Genomic DNA, 27,356 nt, shown 5'->3' on the forward strand with positions numbered 1-27,356 from the left:
TTCAAGTGACAATGCAGCCCCCCATAATAAAAGGTTGGACATCCTTGCTGTAGTCAATAGTCACGGATACTCGGATAGCCTAATGGATTGGGTTATAATTACTGGTTGCGAAGCGTCTGGTAGGCTACGTAGGTTTAAGCAAGCTCTTCACAAGTCTTCCCTGCCACCAAAACAAGCAGTCCTGTAGTTGCGACAGCAGCAGCTATCGACGCACGCCCACTTCGGGTGGCTACTCTCCAAGCCAACTACTCAACACTGATCCTTGTTGCGTGCCATCCTTAATACCGCAACGCGCTCAATCACATGATCCGATGTAATTGCGCGCCAGGGCAGTCGAATCTTCCTTGCACGTCTGCTTCCACATGGAGGAGTCGCATGGACCAACTGCAACCTCGCCACGCGTCCACGGAGTGTTAGAAGCCAGGAGTAATTCCTCCACCAGCTGTTGACTCTTCCTCTGTTCCCTCTCCAGCTCGGACTGTGCCAGGATATGGCCAAACAATCCACAGAGGTCGACTCGCCACTGCAGACCTTTTCTGTATTGGTTATTTTATATGCGTATGTGAGAATATAACAGAATCGAACTTGGGTCTTTACGCGCACTCGGGATATATCGCTATCGCCATGCCAACAGTATTAAACAAATGAGCTCGCTGCTTTCGAATATATTTTCACATTACGCGATGACCACACGCAAAGACCAAAGTCATCGGTCGCGAGTTTGGTTACTAGGCAAGGTAGCAGATGGCAAACATCTAAATGCAGTGTGTCTTTGTTCTACTGCTCTAGATGGAAGGGAAGTGGTTTCCCCAAACTCAGTCGCGACCTGAGAAAATAAAATCATGCCCAGTGACGCCTCAAGTGGAAACATCACAAAGTTCCACAGATTGATTTATTACGCACCAGTGACGTCACAACACAATCCCAAAACTATGGTGGTGACGTGATACAGCAAAAAAATAAACAGTTTCAGTGGAACCGGGTCGTGGCGATAGCAACAATGAGGGCGATGACAACAATCCAACCGATTGTGAACCGATGAGCCGCGAAGTTGACGGAAATACAAATTGAATTGGAAATCTATCGCAGATGCTCCACGAGTTTTACAGAAGTTGAGGGTAGGGTCAAACACAAAATTCCATCCTTTCCAACACAACCAGTTCAACAAACCGATGGTTGACGAATTGTTCGTTAGCAACGAATCTGAACTGCGCTGGTGGTCAAACACCTGGTTGGCATGACAACTAATTGGACATTAAGGCCATATAGTCACGTGACCAGCATAGCCCAGGCAGGATATGAAGGCAATCCGATGAATGTACGGTCGCTCTGGTCCCCTATGGGTGGACCAGCCCCTCAAGGTGGACCAGTCCTCAGTTGCAGTGGTCAAGACAACCCTCTCTTATTAAAACCAACAAGAGTAAAAACATTGACGTAGCATTGATGTCATTCTGCGCAGAAGTGAAGAAGTATACAAATACGTCACGAGCTACGCCATCGCAGTTGGTGTCGAGACAGTAGCCACTTAAACATGTTGGTTCCCAGGAAGATCCCAATTGCTGCAAGGAAGCCGCTAAGCAATCGGAACAGGTTTTAAGCGGCTCCCGTCCAATTGTGATTGAGCACTCGGCCAGAGAGTTGATTTTTACTTTGAACCTTGTCTGGTAATTATACAAGAAAAAGAATGATTTGGGTGGGAATCGAACACACGTCAACGAAATGACTACTATCGCCCTAACCCTCTGCGCTAACTTCGTTTGGTTAAGATTTGCGTCTTTCCTTTGTTCTTGCTAGAAACGCAACCTTGATGACGTTAAGAACAGCGTAGCTTCTGATTTGCTGGCGACGTCCCTGCAGCAATTGGGATCTTACTGAGAACTAATGTTCAAGTAACTACTTGTCGAGACAATGAAGGATATTCGACACGGGGGGCGCAATACCGCAACTTTTATAAAAACATTAAAAAAAAGTAAAAACAAAAAGAAATCTCGCGTCGCTCCCGACGTCGGTTCAATCGCGATGACCGCTTTTTGTTTTTATTTTTTACAAAAATTCCACGAATTAAAACTATGGCGGATGAATACTGACAGCGGAACAATCATGATAGATCAACAAACACATAAAAATAACAAAACATGGCAGCAGACTCCACCAACCAATCGTCAGATCGAGACGACATCTTCTCGGGATCCCATTGTGGTGATCTTCAAGCAGTTTTGTTTCGTGCTTCAGAGGGTTAATAAATCTCAATTCGTTATCAAAGTTACATTAGTTTTGCGTCAGTGTTTGCTAGTTCGACGTAATTTGCTACGAAACAATACAAGTTCATACACAACAATACTTTGTACAAGTCCTCAGATGCGGACTCAGGCCACCTGCTGCTTCTCGAAGAACTTGTAAGTTGGGTTCTCGTATCCATTCTGCTGCATCTGCAGGAGCTGTCTTTCCTCTGGAGTCAAATGATCCTCCACCTGGGATTAAAAACATCACGTGACATCGCGTGGCCCAACATTGGCGTACAGTGACGTCATTTGATGACGCAATGACAACAGCCAGTGGTACGTCATTGGTTTCAGTGCAAGGCGATTGAATATAAACCATCGTCGCACAGGATTGAATTAAGTTGAAAAGAGAAACACAGAGAGTTCTAAGGTTCACTTGCTTTATCAACTTATCCCAGTGGCAACCCACACCAGAACATGTTCGTTGTCTGGTGCATTGTGAGATGGTGCGGCCACACGATATTTGGGGGTACACAACATGGAAGGCACATACCTCGAGCTTGGTGAAGTGTTGGCGCCTAGCGTGGTGGATTTGCCAGAACTTGGCGAGAGCGATGAGAATGAGAATCACTCCCAGTCCTCCCCCGAACCCAATCACCCACCGCATCCAACGACTCTCGCTGTAGCTGCTCTCCCCCGCCGTCAGTATGACGTCATCGGCCTGCATGACATCAGTTGATCAAAAGGGACTGGCACAAGAATGGTAATCGAATTATGACAATTTAAAGATTACACAAGCGAGTGGTGTTACATCATGGCTACGTCATAGCTACTTACGCCGTAAACACGGGCGGGGTTGACTTCCAGGTTTTCGTTGAAATCCTTCTGAAATTTTAATAACTTTTGAGAACGCGTCACAAGGAAGTAAGCTGCACCGATAATGAAATCAAGGATGACACTGATCGGATGCGTGGTTTGCATCGTTAAAGTTAAGAACATCCAGAATGATGCTGAAGGAGGAAACTTTTGATCTCAGCTACCCAGAGCCACGTAGAAGAATGTACGGGCAACGCTGTGGTTGGTGCGTTGCAATGACTGGGATAGTGGTCACTTTATACTGGACACTGACCCTCACCTCACCCTGGGTGAAGGTGTCGCATCTTAGGTCACAGTTGTTAATTGCTACGTCAGCTAGATAGCAGTGACCCCATTCGCACCACAATACTTACTATAATGTCGTCAACACTGAAGTCATGATTGGGAAAGTGCAACGGCTCAGGAATGTCAGAGGACACGTAGGTTTCGTCGTCGTCTGAAACAATAAGATGGGTGAGACAGGGGAGGCTTGAATGGGATGAGCCTGGGAGAAGGTTTGAATGAAATTGTACCGACTGCGACTTGGCATTCCCACATCTTTGTATTGTTGCATCATATTGTACAAATGTACAGTCCAATCCCCTCACGTATCTAACTTTAAACCTTCAGGTTTTAATTTGTAACCTTGTGACTTTGGCATCACTGCACCATGTTTTGTACACCTTATCCATTCTGACATCACAATCGACTGCCTCCATATAAATTCGTTTGCAGAGGTAAACCAGTGCTTTTCGACAAGTTGTGCTAAAGCGCGCAAGTACAAAAGCGATAAAGCACGCCAACCAAAACAAATTTCGAGTGATTACAAAAAGCAAAGTCAAATTGTAGACACTTTGTGTACAAATGGCTAAAAGGGTTGCCAAATAGCGAGAAGGGTTGCCAAATTTGTAGTTTTTCTGCCAATTATGGCCCCAGTATGATAACTACTGTTCTTCAGTATGTAGTTATGTAAGATAACCATTGTCGCTTTGAAAAGTCTTCTTGATATGCGGTGACAAGAGCATTGGGTAATAAGGTTTCTAATTATGGGCACTTCAGGCGTGTTTGGGATATATCGGTGAAGATATTTCTGAAATCTTTCATAGTTAGGCCTTGTAAAATTGATAATACGTATATCCATTTTATATCGGTATGTACCATAATCGTCAGTCTCTTCATCTTCAATTAACTCATCAATCTCGTCCAAGGAAATCTCTTCCCTGTGTTCAGCTGAAACAAAAGTATACGATAATCATCCCAACTCCCCATTGATGGACATGCCATGGATGAAGGTCTTGAGTTAGCATCGAATTCATCAGAACTCGAACCCGTAACCCTTCGATTCAACTCACTGTTTTCTGCAGGCAATCCCCCGTTGTCAATCCGAACCGGTTCGTTGGCTACGTCATCACTGGGGAGTGTGAACGTCACTAGCGGAACCTTCCTCTGCGCGAGTTCATCTGAAAAGTCATTTGCGTAAAAACCGCGACAAGATTGTGACGTTGGCCACGATACGTCATAAGCGACATGCGAGTTACTCACTCATTTCATCGAGTATGTCGCTCTCCATGCCTGGGTTGCCGCGCGCGAGCTCCATCGCGTTGCTGACGCGAACCTGGAAGTTCATCAATTATTTAGTTCGCTCCATGGCCGCCGCTGATTGATCTCCAGTGGCTGCTTGTTACGTAACAATGTCTATATGATTCGCGCCTCATTGTGGCAGCGAGAAGGGGGCGGGAAGGTGGCCACTCACCAGCGCATTGGTTTGATGCTGGGCCATTCATGACTTCAATTCAGCATGAACCCAACGCGGAACTTCTGGATGCAAAGCTTATCCTAGTTTTGTGATTGTTTTAAAACTTTCAAAGTAGTTATTCAACTTATTTGTATATCTTTGTGAATCCGACATAAACCGTGATCAAAATACGTCAAATCAACGACATTGTGCAAAGTAGAATCATTCGGGAATTACCTCCACTCTGCTCTTTGTGATCTAACATACAAGTCACGTTATGCGGTCTTCTTATTCACAATAAAAGTTGATAACCTGGATAGCTGCCAGTCTGTCCTGGATGTTGGCGTCATTGCTTCCCTCCAGCGCAAGGTTGAGGTGTTGCGTCGTGTGCATCTGGTCCTTGTGCTCGCTCTTGATGTAGCGCTTGAACGCTCGAAGAACATCGGAGGGCTGGGAAGGAAGAAATCGATTACAGAGTTCACAATTACTTGGTGAATGAACCCTTGGTTGTTACATCCACATCACGCAGCGCTGCATCAACATCACGCAGCGCTGCATCAACATCACGCAGCGCTGCATCAACATCACGCAGCGCTGCATCAACATCACGCAGCGCTGCATCAACATCACGCAGCGCTGCATCAACATCACGCAACGCTGCATCAACATCACGCAGCGCTGCATCAACATCACGCAGCGCTGCATCAACATCACGCAAGGCTGCATCAACATCATGCAAGCAAGCCTGCATCAACATCAGGCAAGGCTGCATCAATATTACGCAAAGTTGTATCCACATTACCGACTCACATTGAGTTGTTTAGAGTTGAGTTGATCTTTGAAGTTTTGGAGTGCAGCCGTCCTGCTTTCCACCACGTAGGCGTCAATCCTGGCCAAGTGGGCGTCCAGAAGCTGGCTCTGCTTTTGTTTATGTTCATTGGTCAGCGCAGTCACTTTCTTGTGGAACTCCTGAACAACGGCAAGGATGAAATGAGGAAGAAATTCAGGAAACGGAGCAAACATTGAGATCTTCTCAAGTGAACCTTACTTTATCAACTTCAGCAAGTTTATCCTCTGAGCTCTTGGACTTAAGGAGGTTCATCTTAGAATCATCCCACTGACGAGTAGCCTGCTCAAACAATAAACAAGTTGCATGTGTTTGCACAGATGCTGGGTGAGTGAAATCCAAAAACAAACTACAAAACGATAATGCAGCAAATGATCTTGCCACCATCATCATGGATGTTGTCATTTCATCACCATCATGGTGGATGTCATCCCGTCATCATTATGACAGAAGTGATCATCCCACCACTATCATCGTGGCTGTTGTCATGATGAATGTTGGATCCAGGAATTTAACAATCAAGTTGTTTCACCTCACTTAGCCAACTCTGTGATAAAACAATAGGACGTCCCACCCACCTGCGCCATCTTGTGTTGGTGATCTTCCAGTTGCTGCATCCTGCTCTTCATGTACATCTCATGCTCTCGCTCCGGATTCATGGCCGAGTCGAGATACGGCGTATCATCCACGCTCTCTCGTGATTGGCTGACTGAAGATGCCAACGTGGTGACTGCAAGAATTTGTAGAAACCTAAAATCTCGACAAAACATGCGAATCTACATCACAACTTCCACATCGCAACTTCTGCCAGGTAGAGGAGAGCCTTTTTTAAACTTTTACATGATTTAATGGCTCGTACGATACCAAGTTGAGAATACCAGATGGAGGAGCGTTAACTTTACTTGATTTAAAGTTACAAATAACATGAAGATCTCAAGCTTGTTCTGGTTGAGAGCAGGATACCTTCATTCGAAGATGTGTCCTGGATGACTGGTCCAACTCCCAAGAGGACACCCTTTGGTGGAATCTTTAGGAGTTCATCTGTAAAGAGAAAAATATTTCAGGGACTTTCTCAAAATGATATTTTTACCAGGGCAAAGATGCAGTCTGGATCTCACCGGAAGTCACGTAACAAGCGAGTAGATATGTTTACATGCATGACGTCACATCCTGTTTGCGATGCTCACCTACTGGAGGAAGGACGACCTTGCACCTCTCCTGGCAGTCGTCGAAGGAGTGGAATCGGTTATCGCTCCCCCCACATCCTCCGTATATGAAGTGGTCACACCGCATGATGTCGCTGTTGAAGTACCAGGCATCGAGTGCAGCCCGACACATTCCAATCTTCTTTGGCTGAAGGCACACAGGGTCAACTGAAACATGGATGCATTGTGAGCTCACAATGATACAAGCACAATACGACGAAGTGACCTAGTTGGTGACAGCCACAAGAGGTGCCATTGATAACACCTTCCCGCCAAAATGAAGCTTAAAACCTCAGCGGGCTTTCGTAGAAATTAATCAATAATGTTGAAACAAAGCATCGGCCAAAATACCGGCATCGGTACATCTCTAGTTGAAAGTTAGATTTTTGTGCAAATGACAAAGCAGCATTTCGACTGTAATTACAAATTAGCAGTAGAGTAGGAAATATTTCATTAATTTGTAAAATGCTGCAGCTAACAAGATTCCTAACCAAGCCCAACAAAATTCACCCAACCAGCCTATAGACTTGGAGTATTATCATAAGAACACTCAGAAAACAATCCCAAACGGACTAGTGCAAACGCGGCCAACAAACTAAGTGTAAACAAGACTTCAATCAATCCTCGTTCATCTATGGAGGTAACTCACGATTCGAAAGAACAATTTTCTTTGTTTCTGTTTCGGGACTTTTCTTCGTGTTCGCACAGCACTCGAAGTGAATTCCGTGCCACTTGAGGGCGTTCTCGCACGGGTCGGTGGTGCTCTGTTGGTCGCTTAATATCATTCCCTGTGGAGAGATGAAGATATCCTTCAATATGTCAGCTGTACAACACAGGTGGAAACAAATGGCTGCCAGAGATGAAGCAACTTGTTCAAAAATCCGGACAACGGGCGCGTCCAAAAACCGGTAGACCATGGGCAGAAACAAACCAGCCCAACTCAGGTTGCAATCCACCACCCCCTGTGCGGGGGTGGTGGATTGCAACAAAAGCATGACAATAGACATTAACAAAATGTCTTTGTCTATTGTCATGTATTGTCAGTATAGACAATAGACATTAACAAAGCATGACCGCAACACTCCGCGTTGCTGGTCATGCTTTGTTACAATGTCGCTGACGTCACAAGTGCAGCTTTTTAATAAGTTTGAGTAGAATCATCAAATGACGACACAACGATCAAAAGTTGAACCGAGGTCGTTCAATGTTTCGAGTTTAATTGTGACGAGGTATCGCGCATATTGAGCGATCAAACTTGAAGTTGCCGCGAAACAGATTCAGTCGCCAATAATCTGGCGACACGTCATAATGCTCTAGCGCGAACAAACGCGTTATGGCCACTATCAAAGCAAAGAATGATGTAACATTTGTATCCGAGCCTTGGATTGCAACGCCATTTAAACATCTGACAGCATTTGATCTCACAGTGACTTCAGCGCAACAGCAGCTGGGCAGCGATTTTTATCATATTTTTGTTAACAAACCCTAAACGACGTTGAAATGTCATCGCTGAATTTCCATGGAAACTAGGTTACATAAACATTTATGTTCTACAACGTTGTTTTTACGTCTCGCACAAACCATGACTACAATAGCCTGCTCACGAGTTGTCAGTTTGAAAGAGCATCGGAATGTCCACGCTCTTTCAAACTAACATTCAATATTGCACGAACCTTTGCCAGAATAACAATTGCATAATAAAACAGAGAGAGACTGTTCACCATAATTGCATAATACATTGGTATAAAACAACCAACGGAAATGACAAGATCGTTTACGACCAAACCATGCCGTAGCGCTGCCACAACTAAAACAACAAAAACCCGGTGGCCACCCATGATTCACTACCCGGGGGGCGCATGACTTACCGTCTTCTGGCAGGCCTTGAATGCTTTTGCTTTCCAGTAGCTGTGGCCTCTGCAGAGCGACGCGTCATAGAGGGAGTCGATGACGCATCCGGGTGGCACAACGAGTGGGGGGGCACCGGACGATCCCACTGCAAGAAAACCTGGTTAGTCACTTCGAAAATAAATAACACTGGCGGCTCTGATGCGCCCACCACGGGAACATGTTCAAACCATGACCTCACAACAGGCGGTGAAATCATGCGCAAAAAAGAGGTTCAACAAATAGCCATAGAAAGCGTCTCACATTACTTGGAGAACATTCGGGGAAGCAACCTTGCGAGAAGCAAATTAAGGTCAATGGCGGAATAACGTCTGTAGGAGGGCAGAGGACTTTACTGTAGGCACTTTCAAGTGCTGATCATCAACGATCGTTCAAGCGAACGTATTCGCCAAATAACTTCACGCATCAATGCAGACTCAATCAGCTCAGCAACCGAGCGTGCATTCAATGTAATGTGACATCAGAAAAATCTTTCGAAGGCGATAACGCTTGTGACATGGGAATGTTGATCTCTGTGAGGTCAGCTTGTCGACGTCATAGACGGAGCGGGCCCGGCATCCAAGCGAGCATTAACACAGATGTCGTGGGAGGATTCGCGTTCAAGCAGATGTGGCTTTGTTTAAACAAAACGTCACATATCAGAAGTGGATGGTAACATGAAGCAACTTGGAAGCACCTCATAGGCTGAAAGCAGAGCATACTATTGTGTTGCGAAGCATGTGAGGTTTGGTTGCAAGCAACTCCAGGTAGCAAGCGCAGTTGGGCGAACCAGGAAGTTAAATACAAGTATAATCGGTGGTCACAGTTGTGATCAATTCATGAAGAAGGTGACGCGACAACAACGCGAAAGCAAACATCGAGAGCTGGAAGCAAACAACAAACACTCACCAACGCAGCGGACCGGGAAGACAGTGTGGCCACGTCCTTTGCATGTAGACCCAGTGTGCCCCATGGCACACCACGGTTGGATCTTCACACCTCTGCTCTGCTTCATGACGTTCGTGACGTTCAGGCTTGGGTAGACCTACGTCATGGTGACGTGTCAGCACATGGTTGGTTAATGACACATCGTAAACGTTTGAGATATAATTTTCATGTAAATTAAAAATATTTAAAGTATAATTTCTAAAGTCACTTCTTTTTCGTGTCAACATGTTGGTGCCAGACTAGCCAATCGGCATGCAGCCAACGCCATATGACTGGCAGGCTATCACTATCAACATCATCCTGAGCATCAACGTCTGCAGAAGTTGAATCAATATAAAAAACTTGTCATCTGGGTAGTCGTTTCAGTTCATCCCACCTAGTCATTATGTTAGCATCCTCACCTGACGGCAATAGTGAAGTATCTCGGTTAGGTCACTCATGCAATCCTTAGTCCTGGACGGATCAGTAATCCACTCCCCAGTGTCAATGTCCAAGTGCTGTGTAACCTTACCACAGACCATGGCGATGGCGGGGTCGGTGGGGTGAGGGTGACACTGCAAACAACGAATCATTATCAGGGTTGCCAAACCAAGGATGCACTGTCGGACAAACCAGCAACATAATGATGACAACAAAGTTCAAATATTCGCTCGCAAAGTCATTAAGATTGTGTTTGAATAAGAATTTCTGAAGATCCGAACATGAGTGAAACAGCTTGTTAAGGTTTTTAGTGAATACCGTACTGGTACTAGTAACACTGTTTGATGCTATTCGTTTGCAATGTTGACCCTCTGTGAGGCATGTGCTAAAGCTGCGAACATTTCTTATACAATAAACAGCAAAAAATTGTCTGACTATAAAGTGACCATTGCTTCCATGCTCACACAGAGAGAGGAGACATATATAAATTATTTAATAAGAATTTCGGCAACATAACATGTACACATACGCGCCGACTTCCGGGGGGGCCGGGGGGCGGCGCCCCCCGTAAATTTATGATTGAGGGGCAACAAAAAATCGCTATTACAATTGGTGTTTTAAAGATAAAATATTTTGCTAAATAGATTTAGATCATTTAAACGGACTAAAAGAATGCCGAAAGCGAAAAACAGCCTACGTTGTTCTTGTCCGCTGATCGCAAGGCTTTCTCTGGGAAGGTGAATTGCACGCTCACAGTCACACACTGCTTTTCTTCCCACGCGTGAGGCGCAACTTCAGAGTCAAAACGCGTGGTAGCGAAAAAGCGAATGCGATGTTGAATGTTTATTCTCATTTTACGAGTTATCCAAACGTCCGTTAGGTTTTCTGTGACTTCAAACATGAAATCGATTTTAGCAAACTTTATCGAATTAAAACTACGACATAACGAACAGTTACGTGAATACAGCTTAAAGAAAAAATGCATTTTTTAAAACTGTCATCTGTGTTTAGCTTCAATAACCACTGTATTAATATTAATGTGCAGTGTTTTTTTTAAGGTGTTTTGGGGGACCGAAACGGTCCCCCAAATTTCTCCAGCGGTTTTCCAAAATTTGGACTTGCAACTACAGTAGAAAAGTAATGGTTGTTTCTCGCTATGTCTTGTCGATAATACGAATATAGCCTACGATCAATAGTTCACGTCCGGAAAAAAGAATAAGTGGAGGTAGGGGAAGCTCGGGTTAGTTGAGCCACTGGGTTAGTTGATCCACCCATTTTAATTCTTAAATGTGGTGAGGTAACCACATTTTATCATCACGTGATCTTAAAGTTTCTCATCTCGTGGTCTCCCGTCTGGTTTGAGTTGACGATTGATATTATATGTGGTGCTGAAGTTAAAAAGTTGTGTTTTGACCTTGGAAGGTAGATTTTGAAAATAGAGGTATGTCCAATAATATTTTTTTATACTTGGTTACTGAGACAGTTTCATTTAATTTGTTTGGTAGCTTACCAAACAAGCTACGTTCTGAATAAAAAGCGGCATGGTGTGCCATGAAGTTTTGCTGTAGTTTTAACATTTTCATGGCAGTATAGTTAAGGTGTTAGTTGAGCCACTGCCTTCGGTGTTAGTTGAGCCAGTGTATAAAGGGCGTTATAACGCTTACGATACCTCCACACACCTTACATAGATTGCAGCCTTTGGATAAGTCTGGTTACGGTCCAATAAATATCTTTGAACTACATAGAACTCAACAAAAGCTCATAAACGTGGTCAAGCTATAATGAAATGGTGTTATTTGGATGCCGTAGCAATACCTTCATTATTTTATATGCACATTGAGTTACGAGCGACTCTTGGAACAATTGTTGACCTGTTTTCATACATTGATATTATTACTTTAAATATAAACTAAGGCTTGGAAAAGAAACGTGGTTAAATTTGTGTTTTCAAAAATAATAAATGAGGCTCAACTAACCCCAGTCTGTGGTTCAACTAACCCCTACCGTGGTGTTAGTTGAGCCATTTGGCTACTAGTTTTTAAACACCTGTGGACCCGGTTGTCGTCGTTCGATAAGGCTTGTACTTCCTACAAGTATCGTTTAATATACGCAGAACGTAGAGCACTGTGAATGAAGAAATAAAACAGCTAACAGCTGAATCAAAGAGTTATTCACAAAAGAAGTGCACCTTCGATACTCGTCGATGTTTATCTCTGATTTATGGCGCATAATGATCAGTTTTTACGTGTGGAAACATAACAAGCAGAAGCCTGCCAGTAGCCTAATAAATAATTCGTTTAAGCAAATATGGCTATTTTTTGGTATTTAAATGAAACGAAACACTTGCGGTCTTTTAAAACTACTTAGCGGTCACCCAAACCAAACCTTAAAAAAAGCTGTTAATGTGCATGATGATTATGTGCCTGATCTGGTACAGACGTTGGCGATCATGGTCTTCCAAACTTCTCTGTCATTTGCCATTCGTATAAAATCGTTCGTTTTGACTGTTGTGTTTGTGGCCCACTGATTCAAGCTGTTTAAATAAGTTCATCTTTGTCGACCTCTGCTTCTTTTTCCCTGTATTATCCCCAGTAGTGCTAATTTTTCCAAATCTACATTTCTGTGAATATGACCTACAAATTGCATCTGGCGCCTACTAACTGTTATTAATCTCCTTTCTGCTCTTGCCAATTTCATAACTTCGTCATTACTCATCTTTTCAGTTCAAGATATGTGTATAGGCTACATGTGTAATGTGTACGGTAAATGTTCACATTTTCACCACTTCCAGAAAAGAAAACACTTCGTCATTGTTAACATTTTAAAGGTATCTAATTAGCAAAGAAGCGAAACAAAGGTAGTAAAACTGATCTCGATTTCCAATCTGCTTGAGATCATGATTTTTTGCGTTTTATTTTGATAACTTCACTGTCTTGATCGTTGTTATTCACTCGCACGAAAAGGAAACGAATCGGCTTGTTTTCCAACTGTTTCAATTATGAGCTAATAATGTCAAAACTTTTACGACTAGCTGTATTGCATGCGTAAAACTAATCGTTTCAAGCAGCGGTTCTAATAAATTCGGTTTGCGACCTGGGTGTCAATATAAACAAGACAGTAAGCTTAGCCAAAGACTATTTTAATTAAGTAAAGTAGCGGTATGGTTATGACGTCATCACCTTTCTCGCCCCCCAAGGTTTTTTGAAAAGTCGGCGCCTATGCATGTACAAGTCAATAGCTATCGATCAAACATTAGCTTCTCCATTATATATATATATATACACTCACATACAGTATATATATATGAGCTCTGTGAAGAAAAATAACTCACTAAGTAAATTGCCACAAAAGGAATCAGAAAAACAATAGCAAAATCACTTTGTGAAAAGAACGTTACAAAAAGGCTAACAGCCAGATGATGAAGTAGTCATAACCATGAACTTAATAGCAGGGAACACTGCCTAGGTGTCTAATTGTTCACTGACTCAAAAGGGGCCACCAAGCAATTTGTACTCATACTCAATATATATTATACTCATTTTATTTCCATGCAAACCTCCACTTGATATGCATAAGCACATACACAAGCGTCAAGCAAACATTGTCGGAAGTTGAAAACATGGACAGCCTGGTGTTCCCAAGCCTTGATAGCACCGGCAGCTTGTGTCAGCACATCAAGACTTGGTTTCACATATTTCAAAAACAACATTCATTGATTGGACAAGTTGAGCATCAATAGGAAATGTGACACCTCCATCTTTTGTGTCCCACAAGTGTACATCATAAAAAATGAGGCCATTTTCACTTATGAAAAAACAAACATAATATTTTGACTGAGCTTGTTCAGCAAGTAGCATTTTAAGTGGAGGCTCACAACAAACTTGTTGTTATTTGGAATGATCGTCGCTTTCAATGGAAGACTTCACAATGAAATATCCACTGCAAGGAATGACATCATAAACGCGACCATTCTGTCGAGATAGTGGACTTTGTTCGCAATAAAGCAAACACAATTTATTTGCAAAGATTCTAACACTCTTGAGATGGCTATGCGTCATCATTTCATAGCTGCGAGCACTGTACATTTGTACAAGCCATAAATGGATTGCAACATACAAGTTCGAAATGTCATCACCGTTTATACAGATTCAGCAGAAATACTTAAAAAAAATGAAAAACCAAATGTGTTGTGCACTATACTGTACTTATAATACATACGGTGTATAATACTTTGTCTTTTGTTTACTAGAAATGTAAACAGCACACTGCACAGTGCCAGGGTTGTCGGTATTTTACCCGACCCAAAAAAATCCGGGTGGGTTTTTTCAAAAAAACCCACTTAAAAAAACCCAAAAAAAACCATAAAAAAACCCAGAGCATCATATTTGTCCAGTTTTTATTAGAAAATTGAAAAAATGAACAAAAACACTACAAGGCACTTAAAACAAACTTTAAATTAGGACTTAAGAATGTGATTGTGAAGTAAATTTCCAAGAATAAACTGAAAGCGCAGTGGATATTGTACAGTACCGGTATACAGAAATCAAGTAATGCCCCTTTGTGTATACTACACTAAAACTCATTTATGCAAGAAGGCGTTATAGTTAAACTGGTGAAAGTACTACTCTACTGTAGTCTGTATATATGATGTGAAATGCAATTTAGGAGGCTATTTACCAATTACAGATTCTGCGAAGCAGGACATTAAGGCGCGAACAAAATGGCGCAGAGGCAAAACGGCGCAGACATAACGGCGCCAAAGTCAACGCAACAAGTTCAATTTATAGAACGATAATACTCTGCAACCATAACAAAAGTTTATGTGTGAATAAGGATTTTTGGAGCTGGTATACAAGTCCCCCCCCCACCACCCTTGGCAACTCATGACAAAGAGGAATTGACCAAAACATGTTAACAAAATGAGGAAAAGGTTCTGAGCTGGTTACGTTGACTTTGGCGCCGTTTTGTTCGCGCCTTAATGTCGTGGACCGCAGATTCTGGATTCTAACGCTTGGCTGTTTCAGAGCATTTGCCTAAATGGCCATTGGCCACGCAATTGCTCATCCATTACTATATATAATATATATATATAAATGATAAAAAATATTTAAACATGATGGCATAAATGCTCCTTGCCTTCAAATCTAAAGCAAATGATGCAATAATGTGATTTCTACCACGGTAGCATCAACTTGGTATATGCAACATCCAACTTGATCTTGAAATTAATGGATGATGCAACATTCAAGCAACAACAGCCTTAGTGCATTATTTTATTGAGTTATGCAAGCATGTACTGTGAGTGAAAGGCACTTCATTTGTAAAAAGTAGTTTTGAGGTGAAGTAAGCATGAATCTACCTTTTTTTGCATCTTGTTTAAAAAAACCCAATAAAACCCAAAAAAACCCGGGTTTTTTTAAAAAAACCCGGGCGGGTTGGGCTTTTTTAAAAAAACCCGGGTTTTTCTCAACCCTGCACAGTGCACAGCACTACTGCACAACTGGATGTTGTGGGGAAGGATACGAGGTTTCGTGATCGTAGTTTCTACAAATGGCTGATCACAACATGAAAAAACATTGTGGCATTCCAATACAACAGCCAACTATGTGGGAATTTCTTTGCTAAGTTATACACAATTTGCACACAGTGGCTTTGTTATGACATGTTTGCTGCGGTTGAGTTTATGATCAAGTCTGTTCATAGTGTTCATTGAATGTGTTTCATTAAACATTGACCAGGTTTGAGTATGACGATTACAAAACACTGATTCGGTGCTGCTGATTGAAGACAAAGTTTCAGATAGAGCCTCGCCAACAAGTGACCACCCAACCAAAGTAGTCACGCTACTGGCCGCAACCACTCACACACGAATACACTTCATCTGAAACAGATTTACCGAAATTTTTTATTAAAGTAAAACAATGTTAAAATGATCTGAACACAAAATGATCCGATACTAAAATGATCTTACAACAAACTGAATAACAAAGTGCAAAACCTTCTTCTGGGTTCACAAAAAGTGCAGCACTTGGCCTAAGCAAATGACTGAAACCCGACCCAACGCTTAAGTGTGCAAGAAAAGTTCGGCCCATGGATGGTAGAACCATCCTGACATCGAAATAGATGATAAGTTAGAAGTGGTAGACGCATTCTCTTACTTAGGTGACATGCTCATTGCTCAGTGCAGGTGGAGGTACCGATCTCAGCTCCACCACTACAGTGAAAACAGCTTGGGCTAATTTCAGACAGCTACTGCCTATGGTACTCACCAACAAACATGGGCGCTATGATGCAATGGATCAGCAACATCAGATCACAAGACATCAAGTACACCAGCTCAGACATACTACGTGCCTGGCAGGGCTTGCCAAAGATTGAGGATGTCCTTCTTCTTCTTCCAGGAGAGAAGAATGGTCACCTTCATGCGGTCCCCTCTGTCAGTAGCATCATAAAAATGCGAAACGAAGACTGTTAAAACCAAACCTTGACCGGAACGCTCAGCACAAAACCCCACAAGAACCGCTCTTTTCAGAGCACGGCAGTTCCACTGTCGACAAGTAGAGTCATCTCACCATCTTACAGCTGAATGCTGATTGCTGAGGGCATCACATCCAGAAAGATTGATGTGATCGAGCAGCTCGCTCATAAGAACCAAGTTAATATCCTCCTCCAAGAAACCCACTTCACTTCTGCAGACAAGCTAGTGGTCGTAATTCCACACTATCACTAGTTGGGACTACCCAAAGCAGGAAACATGGCCTTGCCACGTTTGTCCATGAAATCTTGAACTGCATGGCGGATGCTTGCAAACTCCTCCGCCAATGAGGAAATAGAATGGGTTTGTGTGAGGATTGAAAATTACAACATCATCAATGTATACAACACAAGCCACCATCCTCAGCCTGAGTTTTTTTTCGCTGAGACTTTTCGGTCATTTGTCCGAAATGACTTGAAAAAAATTCAGTCAATTTTATTTATTTCGGTCATTTTTAGTCATTTTTGGTCATATATAAGCCATTCCATTATAATACAACAAATCAATGCAACCACTAGGTTTCAGAATAAGATGGTTCAAACATATGTTGTAGCCCTCAAAAATTGAAGTCCATCAAAAAAAAAAATTTCAAAATCGGACAAGCGGTTACCGAGTTAGAGACTTTTGAATTTTTGGACTGTCACTAGGTGGCGCACTCTTCTGTGTAACCAATTTTTTATTTTAGAGGCTATGCTCAAGCTAGAACGATGGTTGAAGTGTCTATTCCACCATTTTTGAGGATGCAGAATCCAAAAATGGCATTGTTTTTGGTCTAAATCAATTATTTTAAGAGTTATTGGACTTTTTCAAGTTTTTGGGCAAACCCCGAAAACCCCATGTGGGAAACGAGATACAAGAAAAAAAAAACTTTTGTATGGTTGTTCATGAACCATATTAACTATTGATAAAGTAATATAAGATGACAGTTTTATCCTTTTCTTTTTATTGCATTGCAAAGTTGTTCTTGAAAAAAAGTTGCTCCATAGGTTTCCTTTATCTTCAACCGAAAGGTATTGCTTGGCTACCAATTTTCTCAATATTAGTTCAAAATTCAAATATTTCAGAGTTATTGACCATCATAAAAGAGAACCACTTTCACTCATCATCGGTCAAATATTTCACTGATGTGTTAAGCTTTTTACACTTTAAAGCACCATTGCTAAATTGCTCATATCTCACAATCAATTAAGATGCTTTGTAATTTGCATTTGGTTAATCATCTTTGACTCCAGGTAGTAAGTAGACCAGTAAATAACAATTAGGCACACTGGCACTTATTTAAAAACTTTTTTATGCATGGATATGATACTCTTAGACTATTTTGCAATTTACTTTCATTACAAATGTCTCCAATAAATATAAAAAGTGAGCCAATTTTACTGTTACCGGTATGATCTATGATCCAAGACTCTGGAGTGCAAAATGATTATCCCTACCATACCAGAAGAAATCAGTTTACCAGTTCACACAAATTATGACAATATCAGCTATTAGGTGAAGTGCTTTTGCCCTTTTGGAGGAAAGGATCATGAGCTGCCGGTATGAGATTTCAACATTTACTATCATTGGGTAGAACTGTAATCAGTGATTGCAATCAACATGAAACGATAAATTATTTTAGTACCGGTACTGGTAGGGATGGGCAAAATAGAATAATTAGCTATTCTAGAATATTCTAGAATACTGAAACCGAATATAGAATACAGATATCTATTCTAGAATAATTGACAGTTTTTACCATCAACACATTTTAATGATTTTATAAAAGCAATGAACATCACAAAATTGCTTATTGCTGTGTAACAAATTTAGACTTTTTAAATGTTCACCAGTCAAACGGGATCTCATCTTGGTGGCGGTTAGTGTTGGGCGATAACTCGTAACTGCAAACCCTTACAAAAATGTTGCCGAGGCCAAACGGCAAAAGTTAAAATTGCCTCGGCAATTGCTTTGAACGTTTATTACGAAAAAAATTGTACCAAAACATGTAAAATGAAAAGGGAAAAATATATAATAATGCCAAAAGTAGTGATAAAGCGAGCAACGGGATACGCACGCTGTTACGGTAATTCACGTTAAATAACTCACGGGGAGGAAAAGTAAGTTAATTTTGGGTTGATTCAACGTTCGAGTCAGCACAAATCGATTTAATTTTTCCGGCCGGTTATATTGCGTAACAACAATGCCCAAAAAGAAATTTACGCTTGTTTTACATTAATTCGACATCTAGCAACGTTAAATTATCATAAAATAGCGTTAATTGCTCAACCAGGTACCAAATTAATAGCTCTCTGCGAGAAGATTGCCTCGATTTACGTATGCACTAACATAGTTTCGGCACAATTGGGATACTGCGAGCAACACAAATTCTATTTGATAAAGAACTAGCTGTCAGAATCGGAATCATCAGATGCTGTATCGGAGGATGAGATTGTCGCGTCATCACTGGAATCAGACACATCAAGAGGCTCGTCGCTTGGCTGTAAATCTACACTGTCTTCGCCGTTCGCAATGAAGCGTCCACGTTTTGCAACTTTCGTGCTTTGATACCCATTCACACACCTCTTTCGCAGAGCTCCATCAGGGTATTGACTAAGGAACAAATCTATGGCTGTGGCATAACGACTGGCAGGAATGTCTAACCCTAACGTTACAAGCGCTCGTGTGGCCTCGGCATTTTTATTGCCGACGCTAATTTCAAAGACTGAAAAACACTTTTCTTAATTAGAACAAAAATATCGAAATATCGAGTATTTTTCAAATATCGTATCGTTTTTTTTTTCAATATCGCCCAACACTAGTGGCAGTTAAACTTGCACTTGAAAAACATCTCTCTGAAGAAGCAGATGTGGCAGTTACACAAAAATATTGCGCTTGACAAGAAAGATCTCTTTAATGCGAACAACGAAACTCGTACGTTTTTCCTGTGTCGGATTGCACTAAATCGATAAACAATTCTAACTTTCGCTGCAGCGAATTCGTTGCGACCAGACGAAGCGGTACGGAGTCGATCGTTAAAGCGGTTTCAATTATCCGATTTCATATGGATTTTGAAACCGGTTAGGCTTCACAACCGGTTATTCTATATTCGGTATTCTATTTTGCCCATCCCTAGGTACTGGTATATATATCATCGATATTACTAGAAACCTCACAGACTATTTCACCCCATATAGATTCAATTTGAATTGGCTTACTCAGGTTCATTTAATTATTTGTTACTATCAAAACATTGGTATTGGTAACTGGAGATGCCATAAAAACGATACGGTTTCATGAGCTACCGGCATTACTCCCGTAATATTTGTATGAGAGGCATCTGTTGGGCTTTTAACCATATCTGTGAGGTGCTTAAATAAACTGCATTACTGCACTTTAATTCACATTTTATCGAGCACGTTTTAAGAACATTGAAAAGCATAGCTTTCTAAAATCATAATAAACAGACACAAATGGCACAATTTCAAAGAAAATATTTTCAGAATAAATGATGCCAGTTGTTAGCCGAAATAATAAATTCTTCACCTATATTTGTTAATTATAGATTTATGATGACCATGACTATGCTGTGTTCAGAAACTACAGTATTCAACTGTTGCTGAAAGAAAAAGAATCATTCATCTTGATTTCGAAAGGCTATACCAAACCATCCTCACAATGACTAGCACTATAATTATAATCTTATTACAATGTTATCCCAAACAGACCTCACAAAAGAAAAGAGACTCGATCAAGCTAAAATTCATCTGAACAAAATGAGGTCAGGAATAAAGTCATGGACAGAGGAAAAATCATTTTCTCAGATAAAAAATTGTTCAATGTTGAAGCAGTGTGTAACCGACAAAATGATCGTATCTTTGCTAAGTCTTCTGCCGACATTCCTGATTCATGAAAAAAGTTTTCATGCACCAGAAACTGTCTTCTATCATGGTGTAGGCCTCTGTCTCCAAAACCTGGAGGTCTCCCCTCATGTTTGTTCCACAAGGCACTAAAGTTAAAACCAATTCGTACATTGAAACAAGTTTGACTCCTGCCCTTGCAGAGGTTAAGAAACACTTCAAAAGGAAGCCATACACATTCCGACAAGACGGTGCGCCATCCCACACGTCCAAGAAAACCCAGGAAAAGTGCCAGAACCATTTTCCTCATTTCTGGAGCAAGGAAGTTCGGCTGCCCTCATCACCGACCTGAATCCAATGGACTTTTGTGTTTGGTCCATTTTGGAGGCAGATGCCAGTGCTTCATCCCATGACTCAGTTGAGGCGTTGAAGTGCTCTCTCAACAAAGCATGGGGCAAAATACTTCAAGAAACCCTACATAAAGCGGTAGGGAGTTTCAGAAGTACACTTGAGCGTGTTGATCAGGCCAGAGGGGGACAGATTGAATATGTATATATATATAATATATAAAACTTTGTACGATTGTGAGTTACCGTCTTGGCAATACACCGTTAAAATATTTTATGATTTTATTCACTATTTACAGAAATATTACACTTTAAAGCAGTCCAAGGACTTTGTCCGCACCCTGTAAATGGCACAAGTCATCACTCTGTAAGCATACCGTACTGCACTTAACAAGTTTTTATGATGCGGTACAGAGTTGACTTAAACAAAACTTTAAAATGTTTTTTTGCTGCATTATAGTTCTCAATATTTAGGATATTTATAACAATGCCATCTGTGATGAAACAAAGTTTTATTGAAATAGCAGTATACAGAAAGAGCAGAATTTGATTTGAATTTTACTAATCAAAGTTCAATATCTGCAGCTTGTATTGCAAAAAGGGTAGAACTGTCATCTTATATTACTTTCTCTATAGTTAATATGGTTCAGGAACAACCATACAAAAGTTTTTTTTTTCTTGTATCTCATTTCCCACATGGGGTTTTTGGGGGTTTGCCCAAAAACTTAAAAAAGTCCTATAACTCCTAAAATAATTGGTTAAGACTAAAAACAATGCCATTTATGGATTCTGCATCCTCAAAAATGGTGGAATAGACACTTCAACCATCGTTCTAGCTTGAGTATACCCTCCAAAATCAAAAATTGGTTACACAGAAGAGTGCGCCACCTAGTGACGGTCCAAAAATTCAAAAGTCTCTAACTCGGTAACCGCTTGTCCGATTTTGAAAATTTTTTTTTTGTTAGATTGCAAATTTAAAAGACAGTAACATATCAAAAATGCAGCAAAAAGTGGGATACCATGGTTGCATATTTTTTGAAAATTTGTTGTATTATAATGGAATGACTCATATAGTTAATTGACTATAACCGTAGTTAATCGTAATCGTAAGTTAACCGTAGTTATTAACTACGGTTATTCTTTAAAAAACATTGTTAATTGACTATATATTTTTTTTTTCGGTCATTTTAACCAAATTGACTACATTTTTTTCGAACATTTTGCTAAAAAATCGGTCAATGACCCAAAAAAAAAAAAACAGTCCTCAGCCTGAACACATCATCTATATATACCCGCATTTTCCTCACCCAGTATGCTGGTGACTGCCAGAACGCCGACTGGGGTTACGACTTACAAGTACATCAACACCTACAGAGAATGCCTGGCTGCTTGGGCAGCGAACAACAACTTCGCCCTCCTTTACAACCCAAAAGATCAAGCCAGCTTCTGGTCCGGACACTGGGGAAAGGGCATAACCCCGACCTGGTCTTTGCAGGCATGGTTACTTACACTTGAGTTAAACCAATTATACAACCACTCTTGCCCCGTCAGCAAGCTGGTTTTCAACATGGAAGATCTCCTGTAGACCAAAGTCACTCTCATGACTCAAGACATCGAAGACTGCTTTGAGATAAAGAAGAAGGCTGGTGCTGTGTTTCTTGACCTCACAGCCGCATACAACACCATATGACATCAAAGCCTCACCTGCAAACTCTTCCGCCTGCTTCCGGACAGGCACATGGTCCGCATAATCATGGAGCTTGTTTAGAACAGAAGCTTTACCCTCACGACTAGAAGTGGTAAACCGAGCAGGTTACGACACCTTAAGAATGGCGTCCCTCAGGGATCTGTCCTGGTCCCCTTCTGTTTAACATCTACAGTCTACACCCACGACTTGCCAAACACGGCATCCACCTATACCGATGATTTGGCCATTGTACACCTGTTGAATCATTGGGAAACATTAGAAGGAAAATATCGACACTTTCGGCATACCTCCAAAGCTGAAGATTGAAGATCAGCGAAATCAAAACAGTGACGACAGCCTTCCACTTCGTGACCCGACAGTTTATCGAAAAACAATTTATCGAACGACAGTTCATCGAACGACAGTTTATCGAAACGACAGTTTATCGAACGACAATTCATCGAAACGACAGTTTATCGAAACGACAGTTTATCGAAACGACAGTTCATCGAAACGACAGTTCATCGAACGACAGTTTATCGAAACGACAGTTCATCGAACGACAATTCATCGAAGGGGCTAGAGGCTAGGAGTTAGGGGCTAGAGGTTAAGAGTTAAGGTTAGAATTAGGGGTTAGTGGTTGGGAGTTGGAGTTTAAGGGTTAGGGGTTAAGGGTAGGGTTAGGGGTTAAGGGGTAGGGTTAAGGTTAGGGGTTAGTGGTTAGGAGTTAGTGGTTAGGAGTTAGGGGTTAGGGGTAAGGTTACGGTTAGGGGTTGGGGGTTAGGTTTTAGGGGTTAGGTTTTCGATTAACTGTTGTTCCAGGCCCCTAGCCAGCAGGGAGCCAGGGAGGCCTCGCCCCCCTTAAAAACAAATCCGCCCCCCCTGGCAAAATCCAAACATTCAAGAGCAACAGCTACATTTATAATGATTTTGCCCATTTAAATTTTTTCGGCCCCCCTTAAAAAAAGTTGGCCCCCCTTGCTCTGCGGTCTGGCTATGGCCCTGTGTCGTTCGATAAATTGTCGTTCGATAAACTGTCGTTCGATAAACTGTCGTTTCGATAAACTGTCGTTCGATGAATTGTCGTTCGATAAACTGTCGTTTCGATAAACTGTCGTTCGATAAACTGTCGTTCGATGAACTGTCGTTTGATAAACTGTCGTAGTACCCTTCCACTTAAACAACCGGGAAGCGAAGTGTGAGCTCAAGGTCAACAACGATGGAAAAACCCTAATATCTAGGTGAGTTGACACCTTGCACATTACCATCATTGCGCTAGTTTACGCTCCAGCAAAATACTGTGTAGTGTGCACCTGTCTGGAGCCGCAGTGCCCACTGTCATCAAATCGACACTGCCATAAACGATGCATTGCGTATCGTGACAAGATGCCAGCGACATAGGCTACACCATTGGACAATCTCCTTGCCCTTGCAGGCATCCAACCATCTGAGCCTTGTCGCAAAAAAGCCATCCTGTCTCTTTCTCGCCAAGCTACCGTACAAACCCCAACCACTTGCTCCACTCAAGTCTCTACGAGTCTGTGAGCGAGCAACCCGGGAGACTGAAATCGAAACACGTTACGTTCTGTACAACTCCTGATGAAAACCGCTAAAGACCAATCCATTAGTGCAGCTACCTGGGCGAACTACCAATGGAGCTCAGAGTGGAAAAAGAGCTCCTCAAGACTCCAAAGTTTCATCTCCGACACCGACCCCCTCCCAACAGGAATGCATTTGCCAAGAAAGGCCTGGGTGTGGCTCAATTGCCTACTACTACTACTGGCGTTGGACTATTCCGCTCCAACATGCACAAATGAGGGATGGCTCCATCTGCCCTCTGTGAGTGTGGCAAGGAGGAACAAACCACAGACCACACCATCTGTACATGCGCCATCTACCATGCGCCAAATGGTGTGTGTGGTCTGCGTGAACTGAATGACAAAATCAATCCAATGGCTGCTCGACACCTACCCAAACATCTAGACCGCGTTGGTGCCATTGCCCTAGGGTGGTACAAGGCAAAGCCCCTTAACCCCTGAAGTGGCAAAGAAGGTTCAAACGAAGAGATGTCCTTCTATCCAACCGTCTCCGATCCATGGTTTAGACATGTTGAAAGGGGCAACAGATGTATAAACCATTGCCAAGATGTATCAGTACCTAGCACAAAGAAATCTGGAAGACCTAGAAAGACAGGGGCTGGGAATATAAACGATGACAGGAAGCAGTGGCAGAATACCAACATCCAACACTACCCCTATAAATGGTGATAAGTAAAGGCTAAGGATATGCCTTGCCACAGGGTTGAGAAAAACCCGGGTTTTTTTAAAAAAGCCCAACCCGCCCGGGTTTTTTTGAAAAAACCCGGGTTTTTTTGGGTTTTTAAAAAAAAAAACATGCAAAAAAGGTAGATTCATGCTTATGTCACCTCAAAACTGCTTTTTATCAATGAAGTGCTCAGACTGCTCACTCACAGTACATGCTGGCATAACTCAATATAATAATGCACTAGGGCTGTTCAGCTATGAGGCCTTCTTGCATAATGAGTTTTAGTGTACTGTAAAGTGGCATTACTTGATTTTTGTGTACTGTACAGAAATATCCACTGCGTTTTCACTTTATCCTTGGAAATTTACTTCAAAATCACATCTTTAAGTCCTAATTTGAAGTTTGTTTTAAGTGCCTTGTAGTGTTTTCGCTCATTTTTTCTATTTTCTAATAAAAATTGGACAAATATGATGCTTTGGGTTTTTTTATGGGTTTTTTTGGGTTTTTTTAAGTGGTTTTTTTAAAAAAACCCACCCGGGTTTTTTTGGGTCGGGTAAAATACCGACAACCCTGCCTTGCCACATACCTCCTGCCCCAAAATTTGGAAAATGAGACAAAAAAACAACAAAATGGCTGAAATGGTCTAATATCAAAGTAAACTAATTTTGAAATTGATTAAAAACATGGCAAACCAATGTACCATAAATCTGAAATGGACCAATGATAAAATGGTCTAACAGCCAGGTATACTTTTTCTCTAACAGCCACAACACTTTTCATTAAGCTGTCATTCATTACTACATGTGTGCTTCTCTCTGTTTTTTGTTTTATTTTGTGCTATTTGTTTTTTGGGTTTTGTGGCCGTGCTAACTACTGAGTACTGATATATAGCCTACTACATAATTTTTCATTCAGGCACGTTTTAAACCTTTCAAGGTTTTGCCACCTTTTCCCGTTCGTTAGCGTGCTGGTAGGTTTATATCGATTTTTGTAGTTAGTATCTTTTTCGTCCCGGACGCGTTAATGACGAAAAATAAAATGATTGATTGATTGATATGCAATTATCCAGTTCACACCAAAGAGAAAATATTAACATGTCATAAATTGACATTGAGCACACAGAAGTCACACCTTGTTGAATGTTCAGACGCAAATCATAAACTTTATGAAATGAGCCAAATGATGCAGTGAAAAATTTTTTTAAGGTATTTATTCTAAGATCACAGAAGTCTAACCTGGATGAAGGAGAGGCAACTCCCAAGGAAGATTACTCGCATCAAGATATTTGGAAGCATCTTGCTCTTTGTTTTGTATAACGCCAAACAACCTTGTATATTATGTAACTTCACCCACTCCAATATGAGTTCTTCTTCGCGTGAACCTTCTTTATGAACTAATTTTATATAACAATATGCAAATAAAACGTACAATCTAAAGCAAAACATGATGTATTACGTGATATAGCCAACTGATAACATCGGAGTCTGACATGAAGTAATGAACCAATTCCCAACAATATTATATTATAGGCAGTGGCTACTTGACCGACTCTGGTCGTTTAATCTGAAACACTATTTGACCGGTCATGACATATTATTTTTTTTCTTTTTCTCTTTCAAAGCAAAAGACGAGAGAAGAAAAAAGTGCCTATATATAAGTTCTAAATTCAACTGAGTTAGTGGCGTGTGCAATCTTTCTCTGGCTGGTGTTCCCGAGGGTATGAGTTCGATACTACCTGGAAGCGCTTTTTTTAAATAAATTTTGACGCGAAGTGACTTAATCGTTAGGCTGCTGCATTTTTGTGGTCAATTTTTAATTCGAATAGCTTTTTTATGTCTTTTCACATATAAGTAATAAAGTTAGAGTATTTTTAATTTGCTGGAATTTGAGAATTTATCTGAGTAAGTTTCCGTCCGTCATAAGAGGATGTGATCGTGTTTGCCGAACGACGCATTACATTTTTGCTCTCAACAAGTTAGTTTGGTGGCTGTAAAAAGTTACAATACTTCTTTAAAAAAATGGTTTCATCAATATTCAGTTAAATTTTAGGCAGTGTTTTTAGCAGGCAATTTTAGTTTAAAATGAAACGCTTCTGGGTAGTATCGAACTCATACCCTTGTGGATACCAGCCAGAGAAAGATTGCACGCGCCACTGACTCAGTTGAATAAAATTGTTGAATTTAGAACTTATATAGGCACTTTTTTCTTCTCCTTTCGTCTTTTGCTTTGAAAAAGAAAAAATAATACGTCATGACCGGTCAAGTAGTGTTTCAGATTGAAAGACCGGAGTCGTTCAAATAGCCACTGCTTACGGTATATTATACTGATGATTATACTATAAGAACGATTATTTTTCTGTATGATAGCTTAAATTGCAATATCAATGAATGTCAAACAATGATTCATTGCAACGTGAATCATGTAATATAAACATCAACCTTAAAAACAAAACAGCTAAACTGGTTAAGCTTTTGTAATCATGATTCCTCTGTGTTTGTGTTATGAAACAAGTGTCTTGTTCCCCTGAACTGAAGCCATCGCTGCTGATCAGTAAAAGCAGGGCT

General features: G+C 41.2%; 1 protein-coding gene across 3 annotated transcripts; it reads right to left on the reverse strand.

Moving 5' to 3' along the window:
- Nucleotides 1-850: 850 nt before the first annotated feature.
- On the reverse strand, nucleotides 851-26,219 carry LOC145780996 (amyloid-beta precursor protein-like). 3 transcript variants are annotated; one of them, XM_082592688.1, is made up of 18 exons: nucleotides 26,028-26,219; nucleotides 10,101-10,253; nucleotides 9,661-9,796; nucleotides 8,733-8,860; nucleotides 7,514-7,652; nucleotides 6,847-7,032; nucleotides 6,623-6,700; nucleotides 6,238-6,389; nucleotides 5,861-5,941; nucleotides 5,623-5,781; nucleotides 5,125-5,262; nucleotides 4,620-4,692; nucleotides 4,430-4,537; nucleotides 4,236-4,307; nucleotides 3,452-3,534; nucleotides 3,060-3,107; nucleotides 2,776-2,943; nucleotides 851-2,471 (listed from the first exon to the last, which is right to left on the reverse strand). In XM_082592688.1, exons 1-18 carry the CDS (start codon nucleotides 26,085-26,087, stop codon nucleotides 2,367-2,369), a joined length of 2,067 nt encoding a protein of 688 aa, XP_082448814.1. In that variant the 5' UTR covers nucleotides 26,088-26,219; the 3' UTR covers nucleotides 851-2,366. The 3 variants fall into 3 exon arrangements, with proteins under 3 accessions (XP_082448814.1, XP_082448816.1, XP_082448815.1); XM_082592690.1 differs by lacking the exon at nucleotides 4,236-4,307; XM_082592689.1 differs by lacking the exon at nucleotides 3,060-3,107.
- Nucleotides 26,220-27,356: the final 1,137 nt, after the last annotated feature.

This window comes from Aplidium turbinatum, chromosome 12, assembly GCF_918807975.1.
Source record: "Aplidium turbinatum chromosome 12, kaAplTurb1.1, whole genome shotgun sequence".
In the NCBI taxonomy this organism is placed as follows: Eukaryota; Metazoa; Chordata; class Ascidiacea; order Aplousobranchia; family Polyclinidae; genus Aplidium; species Aplidium turbinatum.

Bases quoted from the DNA above. Each gene is read 5' to 3' on its own strand.
- LOC145780996 (XM_082592688.1), bottom strand. From the start codon at position 26,087: ATGCTTCCAAATATCTTGATGCGAGTAATCTTCCTTGGGAGTTGCCTC. The intron at 6,390-6,622 runs GTATCCTGCTCT...AAATTCTTGCAG, and splicing joins GGACACATCTTCGAATGAAG to TCACCACGTTGGCATCTTCA. The intron at 4,308-4,429 runs GTGAGTTGAATC...CTTTTGTTTCAG, and splicing joins GGGATTGCCTGCAGAAAACA to CTGAACACAGGGAAGAGATT.